Raw genomic sequence first — 12,268 nt, 5'->3', positions numbered from 1 at the left:
ACAAGTATACGGCCAATATTCATAACTTCAAATACAAAAATGATACATGAATACAAATAGGATTAATAGATTCAATAAATCATAACTTCTACAGAGATATGTTACATGGCATATGTAGCATAAAACATATTCCAGTTATGTCATATACATACATTCATAAGCATATTTCCATAAAGCCTTACAGAGGGCACCATCACACAACCCCTTTTGTGCTTACTGCTAATTCATTCATGCAAGTTAAAATTTACATTTCTGTCTCAAAAGTAGCTCTGGAAAGCAGAAGCATGCCTTTAGAAAGGGCTAGATTGCACCAAATGTTAGGTATTTTCTAAAACTCCCCCCCCACACACACACACACACGCCTCCCACCCCTCAGCCCCAATAAGGACTGGTATTTCTTCTGGCAATTTACTTAATATTAATAATAATATAGACTTTTCAAAAGATGATGCCCAGGCTACTTGTACTTTATTTTTTGATTCACTGTCATCTATTTGCATCTTCATTTCTTCCCCATGTGTAACGTTGCCTCAGTCTAGAAATATACCTTAGCAGAGGGAAAAAAAAATGTCTTCCTTTTGTCACCCTCTCTCCTTTTTTTTGGCTCTCCTACTGCTTTACACGCATATATCTAACTCAACACTGGTGCTAACTCTTGAAGTCTTCACTTTTGAAAGAGAATGGTTTAATACAAAAATAATCTCAAATGGAATGCATAAGAATCACATTTTTGTTTACTCTTTCAGTGCCAAAAAAACCCTAGTTACATACCAGCAATAACCTATGTTGTCCACAGATGTGACAAAGAAAATGTAAGCAGATGGGACACATCTGCTAATCATAAACATTCCTTCATTAGTGTCATCAGATTTACTTTTGCGGTGCGTTTACATTCAACGCATCAGCTAATGAGGACATTTAATTCATAGTGCATACAATCTAGCCAATGACCTTTTTAACTAAATGCTGGTGACAACAGAAGAAAAACAATTAGAACTTGGATATGGTTCCATATATTCATGATTTCCTTCATTTGACTTTAACCTGAGGTTATATTGGCTCAGTTACTCGTAATTTATCTTCACGTGATTGCATGCACAGCAAGTAAAGTCTTGTGCTTCAGGGTACATGATGATTTTCTAAAGGGGTCAGGATGAGTATATTTTCCTTCATGTAAATCATTGCACAATTGACTACATGAATTGCTTTTTGTCCCCCTTTCTTTGAAACATCGGGTGATGGTCACTGCAAGTGTTTTGAAACAAACTTGAGGGACCAATGGTCTGATTTGGGAAGCAAATCCAATGTTCTTCAACAATGGCTAACTCCAAAACATTAGGGAGCTGTGTAAATGCGGTCTCAACTTAACCCCACAATTACAGGTGCATGCATATTTAAGAAACTAAATGGGCATCATTTGCTTTCCGCCAATGCCCTGCATTTTCCTGAAAAAAGGCAATGTGTGTTATTCTGTTTCACAATCAATGCTATTACACAAGTGGCAGCCTATTACCATAAAGTCTTATAGAAAGCCGCTGAATAGTCAGTGAACAAAGATAGATATGAATTTACAAGCTGTGGAAATAATTTACTATCTATGATGTGAGAGTTGTATCAAGGAAACTTTTAGCATGGTGCAGGGGCAATTAGGTGTGCATCCCACATACCAGCTAACAAGAGTACTATATATATTTTCCCACACACTGCTGTAATAGGCATGCATGGTTTTATGTGGGGTTGCATGGCATTATGTGATGTGAATTTCTATCTCCATATGAGATATCCTAATAGACATTTTAAAGAAAACATTTTTTTTTACTGTGCGTGGAAGTAAGTGCTTTAAAATATCTCAAGATAGTTCTTCAGAACAGTTGATATAAGACTTCTGCAGTTCTAATAATGTTCGCATTATGAATGTTTTCAAATAACCCATAAAAAATTAAGTGCATGAATAATAACTACCCCAGTTATCAATTTACAATGGACTTCAATGAAGCTCTCTACACCTTACACCTGCTGAGGATATGGATCTCAATTTCAAATGTTTGGGTCAGTTGTTTTTCTTCATTTTCTGTTTTCAGTACACAGTCATAATGCCAAAAACAATAATTTCTTATTTGTGATTTGGGTATTTGTCACCTGATGGCCACAGCCTATCTTTCAGACATAATGTAATTAATATGGAATGAAAAATATTGGCAACCTCTAGACCACCAGGTTTTTCCTCACCTTCATCACATCTAAAATATAAAACCCCGTATCAACAAGGTGTACTTTAAATGGAACTGGTGTTCCCCAGGAATTTTACTAGAGTACTCTAAAGCCTTGTTGAACTTTAACTGGAGACAATTAGCATAGTTGGTAGCAACTATTGAGCAAAGCCAAGGAGAACAAAGTGACTCAGAAGACGAACAAAAATAGTACACAGAGAACAAGACAAACATAATCCCTATTTCTAAAGAAGCAGCTCACTGCCTCTCCTCAGCCCCCCCTCTCCACCCCCCCCCCCAAAAAAAGAAAGAATCCAAGACAATTAAGAAGGACAAAATTATACTAATCTGGAACAGGAGCAGTGGAAAACACAACTCAGAGACCGAGTCACAAGGGGGGCACAGGATATGTCTACACAGCAATATACACCCAGGGTACAAAGTCAGGCTCAAGCCTAACATCCCTTTCGTCTACAGACAAATTTTTGCTAACCCAGGGCTCATACCCAGGATTCTACAGAGGTGGAGGTCCAAGCCTGAGTCAAGCTAGGACCCAGGGTTCAAGCCCTATTACTTTGCAGTGCAGACAGAACTCTACTGGACTTATGCTCTGGGAGTTCACCAAACGTATTCCACAGTTCTACAGGCCAAACTTTCTTTGTCCTCTGGACAGTCAAGTTTTCCTACACTGCACCACAAACAAAGGGCTAGCGTGGCCACATTTTAGGAAGCCTGGGATATGGGTGGTTGGACTTGGCCCACGCTATGCAGTGTAGACTCTGGAGCCCCAGGTTAGGACTCAGGGTTCAACACTTCATAACCTGGGGTTACAAATGACTGTAGAAATGCAATCCCTAGGTTAACAAACCCAGGGCATGCTAACTCATGTTCTATTAGCACTGGGCTTACATTGCCATGTAGACATACCCTGAAGTGCCAAAACCACTGCTTGGCTGCTGCCTAATCCTGTAGGTGCTTAAAGTCCCTATGTCTAAGTTTCTGCCACTGAATTCCCCAAGGGGCCTACACTTTGGCAGCTAGGAATTCAAACAGCTACTTCAGTCTCGACACCACCCAGCAGCTTCACACCTAATTTATATCTAAGCCCCAGCTGGATTCCCAAATAAGACATTTCCCCAACCTTTCTCACCTGTGTGGTCAGATGTGGTAGGCATGCTCAGAGCCAGATGTGCTCAGAGCATGCTCAGAGGTGCTGCCTCCTGCTATACAGTTTTATCCCAGTGGGTAGGGCTGTCATGGGTTCAATTATCCCCTCTGCCTAATGTAGCGAATTGGGTCTTGTCCCCACCATGGGGAATTCCCTTAACCACAGAACTGTGGAATTTTCTGGATAGTCTCTCAATCTCTCTTGTTGGAACTGATCCACTGTGGATAAACAGCTATTGGGCCAAAAAGAGAATTAGAATGACTCTCCAGCCCTGTGGTTAGGGCACTCCAATGGGTTATGGGAGAGAGAGGTTCTGGACCCTGCTCCAATGGATATTTAATTATTTACACACACTGGAACAGCTTCAATAGACTAGACTGTGCAAGACCCACCCCAGAATACCCTATAGCCCACCGTTTAAGAAGCAAGTTCAAATACCCCCTCCACAACAGGCAGAGGACAGAATTGAAGCCAGGTTTCACACAACCTGTGCAAGTGCCCTGACCACTGGGTTAAAGGTTATAAGTAGTGGGACAGGGTCGGGACAGATGGCTACAGGAGAGTGATAGAAGGCAGATATATTAGCCCCAGGTTAAGCACATCCCTTTTCCTTGGGTAAGGTAACAGGGGCAGTTCCAGAACAATCAGGAACTTGCTGGAACCATATAAGGCAGACACGCTAATTAGGACACATGGAGCCAATTAAGAAGCTGCTAGACTCAATTAAGACAGGCAGGCTAATCAGGGCACCTGATTTAAAAAGGACCTCACTTCAGTCAATGAGAGTCGTGTGAGGAGCTGGGAGCAAGAGGCGCAAGAAGCTGAGAATGAGTAGGCATACTGCTGGAGGACTGTGAAGTACAAGCATTACCAGACATCAGGAGGAAGGTCCTGTAGGGAGGATAAAGAAGGTGTTGGGAGGAGGCTATGGGGAAGTAGCCCAGGGCGTTGCAGCTGTCTCGCAGTTGTTACAAGAGACACTGTAGACAGTTGCAATCCACAGGGCCCTGGGCTGGAACCCAGAGTAGAGGGTGGGCCCGGGTTCCCCCGTTCCCCTCAACTCCCTATTTGAGACAAGAGGAGGTGACCTGGACTGTGGGTCCCAACAGAGGGGAAGGTCCCTGGCCTATCCCCCGACCCACTAGGTGGGTCAGCAGAGACTGTGGGGATTGTTCTCCTCCCTTTCCCCATGCTGGCTAGTGATGAGGTTAGCTGAGTGAATAGCAGGTTTGAGCCAGTAGCAAAAGTGGCCAAACTGAGGGCTGCCGTGAATCTCTGAGGTGAGCAAATCCGCCAATAAGCGCAGGACCCACAAAGGCAGAGGAGGAACTTTGTCACAGTAGACACCCCTTCTTCCCTCTCCATTTTTCTTGAAAACAACTGACCTGGCTTAGGTGCACAACTCCAGGAGAGGGCTCATGGCTGTGAATCCAAGTGTGGATAGGCATCTCCTTCCAGTCCAGATTTAGGCACCTGACTCCTTTTTAGGGGCAGGGCTTATGGCTCTCTTTGGCATTTCCTACTGAGTAACTTCAGCGGCTCCCTGCCTAGCATGCTAACTTTTGTAAATCCCATTTTTGGGGGCTTAACTCTCCCCATATATTGTAATTGGAGCCTGGGCACCTAATTCAGAGTTAGGAATTCCTCAGTCAGGTGCTGAGAACTGCAACTCATAATTTCCCCCCGTGAATCCTACCTCCGAACCCTCGCAATGAGTGAACGTTAAGACATTTTGGATAAGTAGGGAAAAGTATCAGGATGAAATCTCAACCCTATTGAAGTCAATGACAATACTGCTATCAACTTCAATGGGACCAAGATTTCACTGTAGATGTTTGTCTGAATCTTACCCTAGCCTACTGAGTCGGGGGGCGGGGGGGGGAAGAGGGGAAGTAGGTTATTTCATTAAATGTTTGGTACCGCCCAAGTCCAGTCAGGCCAGAAATTCTGCAAGAGCAGCCTTTCTTGTGGTACTGCAGTACTTTCAGTTCTGGCCAGAACCAAGCAGAAAAAAAGAATAATCTTTAATTAAATTAATAGCACATTTAAATCTCATACAAAACATTTGGGATAAAGGTGTGGATTGCTTCTTACTTAAGCAGATCACCTTGTCCATTCCTATACCATAAGGCAAAAGTGGAATCAGTTTTTATATACCGGCTTTCAAACTCGAAATATCTAAAACTGTTTGTCACAATCAGAAGTTAAATAGTGACAGCTGAGTAACAGACTTGGGACCTTCTATCTTGTGGTGGTAGAAAAACTGTACTATGATAAATATACTTAACTACTTAAGAATTTGTAACGTGAAAAATTCTATGACACAGCAAATGCCTATGTTACAGCCTCCCAGAACTGGAACTGCGTTTGGATCATGGTTATTGTATGTAGCAGCAGAGAGATCTGCAACCACGGAAGCTGGGAGGTAAGCACAAAAATCAAATCCAAACATTTCAGATATTCCTGTCAACTTTGTAAAGTTCATATACAAACACACATTTGGAATTTACATGATTCCTGATCTATCAACAGCAAGGAACTGCAGTTTTCTGCTGAGGCTAAATAACATGCATCATTTTGAAAAGGGGACATTCAAAAATAAGAGGCAGAAGACCTACCGGTGTGTTTTCTTATCCTGGATATGAAGACAAATTCTTCTCCTGATTTAAATCAGAAGTGTCTTTACTGAACTCAGTATAGTTACTCTAGATTTACCCCAGTGCAACTAATAGTCCATGCTATTTTATTGAATGGAAATTATGATTATGACAAAGTAAAATAATGAAGAACTGAGCACCAATCTTGCAAAGACTGCACATGCTCAACTTGATGCAGAGGTATGGGGTGAAATCCTGGGCCATCTGAAATAAATGGAAAAATTCCACCCATTGACTGGTTTCACTGACTCGAATAGGAAATTCACAGCATAAAGCTGAGCATGTGCACAAATTTCTACGAGGTCAGGGCCTTAAAGAAAATGGCAGTAATAAATTCACCATTGCAGTCTGAACGATGGTAAAAAAAGCCTTTCTACCGTATTTAAAGGAAAATATGAAAGTGTGAGCCACAGAATATGGGACAAACCTAAGGACTGATAAGCATTACAACAAAAGTGTACTGTTACAATGAAGGATATTTTCAGTCAGATAGCTAAATGAAATTAATTCTTCTGTCAGATAATGTACAGCCAGCATCAACTATGATAATAGCAATCCATTGTAGAGCTCTATGGGAACTTTTTTGTCAAACTATATTCTCTCTAAAAAGGATATGTTTTTGTCTGTTTTGCCCAATTGTCACAGAATTCCATTTTTGGCATTAGAATCTGTCATTTTGCTACAGCCAGGTGCCCAATATTTTGTTTTTTCTGCCTTGCCAGACCTGGCTATTGCTTCCTCTTCCTGTGCTGCTTTCACTGAGGCAAAGCCGTGAGCAACAGCTCTCTTAGTTCATCAAGACCATCCCAGCCCACACAACATGTGTGTCCTAGAGGGAGACCATGGCAGTCAGGGGCCAAGCCAATGAGTCATGGGCACCAGTCAGTGCTCTGTCTGGCACAGATTGCAAAGTACACAGAGCTGGATTGAGGCAAACTGGGGCCTAAGCACACCAAAGAACAATGTCCTAGTGGCTTCACTCCATGGCCCCGAGCCCACTATAGCCCCAAGAAGACTGGTGTAGTAGCATTAGGCCCCTTTTTCAACCCCAAGAGTGCCCCCTAGTCCTCAGAAGAGTGGCTGGGGAGGAAGGCCCTGTGTACTCACCCCAACGGCTGGGGTTTATCTGCTTGTTTGTGGGAGCTGGACCTGCTACACTTTCCTCCTGCTACATGTATAGTCCTCTGTTTGGATATGCGTTAGGGTGACCACCTGCTAACGTTTTCACACCTTCATTATATTTTATAAATTTAAAGGTGCAGGTTTCATTAGTCCTTGCCATTGGAGGGAGGGTTCTGCGTACTAGTTGGTGAGTACAGTATGCAGAAACCTCCCTCCAATGGCAAGGACTAATGAAACCTGCACATTTAAATTTTAAAATGTAGTCACCAGGTGGCCACCCTACTATGTGTGTGCACACATGTGCTAGACGTCCCCCCAAAGCAGCGGCATTTTGGACTTAAACCTCCATACTGTTCAATGGGGATGTTCACAGCTCTCAGGGATATTGTTGCAGTCTCTCTGCAGACTGAGGCAGACATCACTGAATCATAGAATATCAGAGTTGGAAGGGACCTCAGGAGGTCATCTAGTCCAACCCCCTGCCCAGAGCAGGACCAATTCCCAACTAAATCATCCCAGCCAGAGCTTTGTCAAGCCTGACCTTAAAAACTTCCAAGGAAGTAGATTCCACCACCTCCCTAGGTAACGCATTCCAGCATTTCACCACCCTCCTAGTGAAAAAGATTTTCCTAATATCCAACCTTAATCTCCCCCACTGCAACTTGAGACCATTACTCCTTGTTCTGTCATCTGCTATCACTGAGAATAGTCCAGATCCATCCTCTTTGGATCCACCTCTCAGGTAGTTGAAAGCAGCTATCAAATCCCCTCTCATTCTTCTCTTCTGTAGACTAAACAATCCCAGTTCCCTCAGCCTCTCCTCATAAGTCATGTGTTCCAGTCCCCTAATCATTTTTGTTGCCCTTCGCTGGACTCTCCAATTTATCCACATCCTTCTTGTAGTGTGGGGCCCAAAACTGAACACAGTACTCCAAATGAGGCCTCACCAATGTTGAATAGAGGGGAACGATCACGTCCCTCGATCTGCTGGCAATGCCCATACTTATACAGCCCAAAATGCCATTGGCCTTCTTGGCAACAAGGGCACACTGTTGACTCATATCGAGCTTTTCGTCCACTGTCACCCCTAGGTCCTTCTCTGCAGGACTGCTGCCTAGCCATTCGGTCCCTAGTCTCTAGCGGTGCATGGGAGTCTTCCGTCCTAAGTGCAGGACTCTGCACTTGTCCTTGTTGAACCTCATCAGATTTCTTTTGGCCAATCCTCCAATTTGTCTAGGTCCCTCTGTATCCTATCCCTACCCTCCAGCGTATCTATCACTCCTCCCAGTTGAGTGTCATCCGCAAACTTGCTGAGGGTGCAATCCACACAATCCTCCAGATCATTAATGAAGATATTGAACAAAACCGGCCCCAGGACCGACCCCTGGGGCACTCCACTTGATACCGGCTGCCAACTAGACATGGAGCCATTGATCACTACCCGTTGAGCCCGACAATCTAGCCAACTTTCTACCCATCTTGTAGTGCATCCATCCAGCCCATACTTCTTGCTGACAAGAATACTGTGGGAGACCATGTCAAAAGCTTTGCTCAAGTCAAGGAACAACAGGTCCACTGCTTTCCCCTCATCCACAGAACCAGTTATCTCATCATAGAAGGCAATTAGATTAGTCAGGCAAGACTTTCCCATGGTGAATCCATGCTGACTGTTCCTGATCACTTTCCTCTACTCTAAGTGCTTCAGAATTGATTCTTTGAGGACCTGCTCCATGATTTTTCCAGGGACTGAGGTGAGGCTGACTGGCCTGTAGTTCCCAGGATCCTCCTTCTTCCCTTTTTTAAAGATTGGCACTACATTAGCCTTTTTCCAGTCTTCCGGCACTTTTCAAAGATAATGGCCAATGGCTCTGCAATCACATCTGCCACCTCCTTTAGCACTCTCGGATGCAACCATCCGGCCCCATGGACTTGTGCATATCCAGCTTTTCTAAATAGTCCCAAACCACTTCTTTCTTCACAGAGGGATGGCCACCTCCTCCCCATGCTGTGCTACCCAGTGCAGTAGTCTGGGAGCTGACCTTGTTTGTGAAGACAGAGGCAAAAAAAGCATTGAGTATATTATCTTTTTCCACATCTTCTGTCACTAGGTTGCCTCCCTCATTCAGTAAGGTGCCCACACTTTCTTTGGCTTTCTTCTTGTTGCCAACATACCTGAAGAAACCCTTCTTGTTACTCTTAACATCTCTCGCTAGCTGCAACTCCAGGTGTCATTTAGCCTTCCTGATTTCACTCCTACATGCCCGAGCAATATTTTTATACTCATCCCTGGTCATTTGTCCAATCTTCCACTTCTTGTAAGCCTCTTTTTTTGTGTTTAAGATCAGCAAGGATTTCACTGAAAAGCCAAGCTGGTCGCCTGCCATATTTACTATTCTTTCTACACATCGGGATGGTTTGTTCCTGTAACCTCAATAAGGATTCTTTAAAATACAGCCAGCTCTCCTGGATTCCTTTCCCCTTCATGTTATTCTCCCAGGGGATGCTGCCCATCAGTTCCCGGAGGGAATCAAAGTCTGCTTTTCTGAAGTCCATGGTCCGAATTCTGCTGCTTTCCTTTATTCCTTGTGTCAGGATCCTGAACTCGACCATCTCACGGTTGACTATCTCACTGCATCAGTTATAGTCTGGTAATCCTTTCAAACTTCTCCCCATAACAAGAAGGGTTAGATTTCTTTTTTTGTGTCATGAATGCTGAGATTCTGATGTAATCACATAGCTCTTGGGGCTGGGGCTCAAACCCTAGAAGCATGAGTATTGTTCAGATCCTCCACTCCGATAGAAATACAAAACCAATTAAGGTTTCAGAGTAGCAGCCCTGTTAGTCTGTATCCGCAAAAAGAAAAAGGAGTACTCGTGGCACTTTAGGGACTAACAAATTTATTTGAGCATAAGCTTTCGTGAGCTCACAAAAGGTTATGCTCAAATAAATTTGTTAGTCTCTAAGGTGCCACGAGTACTCCTTTTCTTAAAACGAATTAACTGATTTCTCTGGGTATCAGATCAGGCTTTTTGTGGGTACAGTGGATGGTTAGCCATTTACTCACAGGTAAAACCTTCTCTTCCATTGAGATTGTTTTACCTTTTTTACCACACTCCACACATTTTAATTTTTTCTGAAATCCCCACACACTTGGTGCATTTCATAAATTAAAGATACACAACATAAAAGGTTTGAAATTGTTTGGTGACAGAACCTCCCTAAAACTGAAGTTCGTCTCTCTCCCCGCCATCGACTATAACTTTAATTTTCCCTACCCCATCCTGCAATTTTATCTGATTATCTCAGACACTGTCTTTTCCCTCTAGCACTCAAGGTCTCAGAGTGTCACTGTTGCCATTATGACCTGAGGTAACTTAGATTTTTGGTGTTTCCCCACTTCAAGGTTCAAATTCAGACTGATGTGTGAAGCAGAAAAGGGACAATTCTGGAGGTATGGCATCATGCAGACAGCTAGCTTCGGAAAACCCAGGGGGAGAGAAAGAGATCCAGTGCAGAACATTTTTGTTTGACTTAGGTTTACATATACAAATAGAGAAGGCTGGTTGGACTGAAAGCAAAGTTAGGAAAAAGTCCACAATTTAAATCAAGATTGGAAATCTTTCTAAAATATACACTATAAATCAAACAGAAGTTATGACCCTTATGCGGAGTTTACTGAGGTGAGGAGATATGGCCCGTGATATGCAGACGGTCAGACTAAATAACCATAATGGTACTTTCTGTCCTTAAAATATATGAGTTTATTCAAAGTAATTCTGTTTTAACATAGGGCATCCTATGTTGGATATAGGCAGTGCTATAGAGCATTCTGGTTAAAAGATGCAACCCAACATCATCACTTACAGCTTGCTGCTGACAAAAGGCACAGCTGTTACTATGGAAAAAGTGAGCATTTACCCTTAATTACCACACAGTGGTAACAGAGCTACCACAGTGTTTCTCCTTCTGTGTTCACCCACTCATAATTGACGTGTGAGGAAATATCAGATACTTCAAAAGAACAAATACCATGGAAAGGTTCAAATCCATTATTAAGGCTAGTATTGATGAGACAGGAGCTATAATATCTCTTCTTGTGCCACTCCTTGGGATGACAGAATCATACTTTCAAAAATCTCATTGTACTATGAAAGAAAATAAGTTACCTGTAACCACAGCCGGTCACCTGTATTCGTTTTACCATTGGCAGTGCACTGAAAAGTGGCAAACTGTCCGGCATTGACTTCCACACTCTGAAGACGCAGGAAATGTGGGGTTTTGGCTGACGGAAGAAAAAAAAGGATATTAATAAGGAGTTATTAACACACAGTGTGACTGGGATGGATTCATACTGGTTTATTAAATATATACTGTTTTAAAATGTTCCAGTAATAAATTTACATTTGAGAAAAACATGCTAACAAGTGTTCTAAATATTTGATTCTAATTGTAGAAGATACTATATACTGTTAAGTGAGCTTTGTTCCTTTTTGCATGTATCTGGGATACAACAAAAGAGAAGGGTGCTATCTTATTGTTCCTGCTGTGCAAATTATCTTAGCTCAGCAGCCTTCTTGTATTAACACTTCTATATTAATAAAGATTATATTGAAATCTAATTGATGTTTTGAACAAAAACATATTAGCTATTTATACCAGCAACTAGACCAGAACAGTGAAAAGTTAAATTATGTTGTCAAGGAAACTACTTTTTCCTTTTAACTAGATACAATGTGAGTAGATAACGCATTTTAGCATGATTGTTTGGTATGCTAAAGTTCTAGCATAACATTTCCACCAAGAAGAGCTATGTTCTTTAAAGACAGCTCTTCTGAAGAATAGCGGAGGAAAACAAAATAAAGTAGCTGCTGCATGGTAATACTTATTTCCAGTTTACACTTGGAGATCACCCCACAATAACAGAAAAGCAATGTGTCTGCAAATACTCTTTCAGTAAGACACCTATATAAAGAAGAATTATCTCAATTTCACCTACCTGGATAAACGTAGTATATTGTTTTTTGTTTTTACTAGAAAAAGTCAATTGCACTGAAGAAAAAAAAACCCAGAAATTAGAGAGAGTATTCTCTCTGAGAAAGACAATAGTTCC

The 12,268-nt window shown here is 42.2% G+C and overlaps 1 protein-coding gene across 9 annotated transcripts in view; it reads right to left on the bottom strand.

The window, feature by feature from the left end:
* Positions 1 to 12,268, bottom strand: part of PTPRM (protein tyrosine phosphatase receptor type M) — a 682,939-nt gene that overhangs the window by 413,120 nt on the left and 257,551 nt on the right. For all 9 annotated transcript variants that reach the window (XM_048840290.2, XM_048840291.2, XM_048840293.2 and 6 more), the window contains exon 5: positions 11,325 to 11,440. In XM_048840290.2, the coding sequence (XP_048696247.1) occupies positions 11,325 to 11,440 (116 nt within the window). The remainder of the gene's footprint in view (positions 1 to 11,324; positions 11,441 to 12,268) is intronic.

Source organism: Caretta caretta, chromosome 2 (genome assembly GCF_965140235.1).
Source record: "Caretta caretta isolate rCarCar2 chromosome 2, rCarCar1.hap1, whole genome shotgun sequence".
Taxonomy (NCBI): Eukaryota; Metazoa; Chordata; order Testudines; family Cheloniidae; genus Caretta; species Caretta caretta.
Note: the sequence above shows the minus strand (reverse complement) of the source record. Positions and strands in the feature narration are given on the sequence as shown.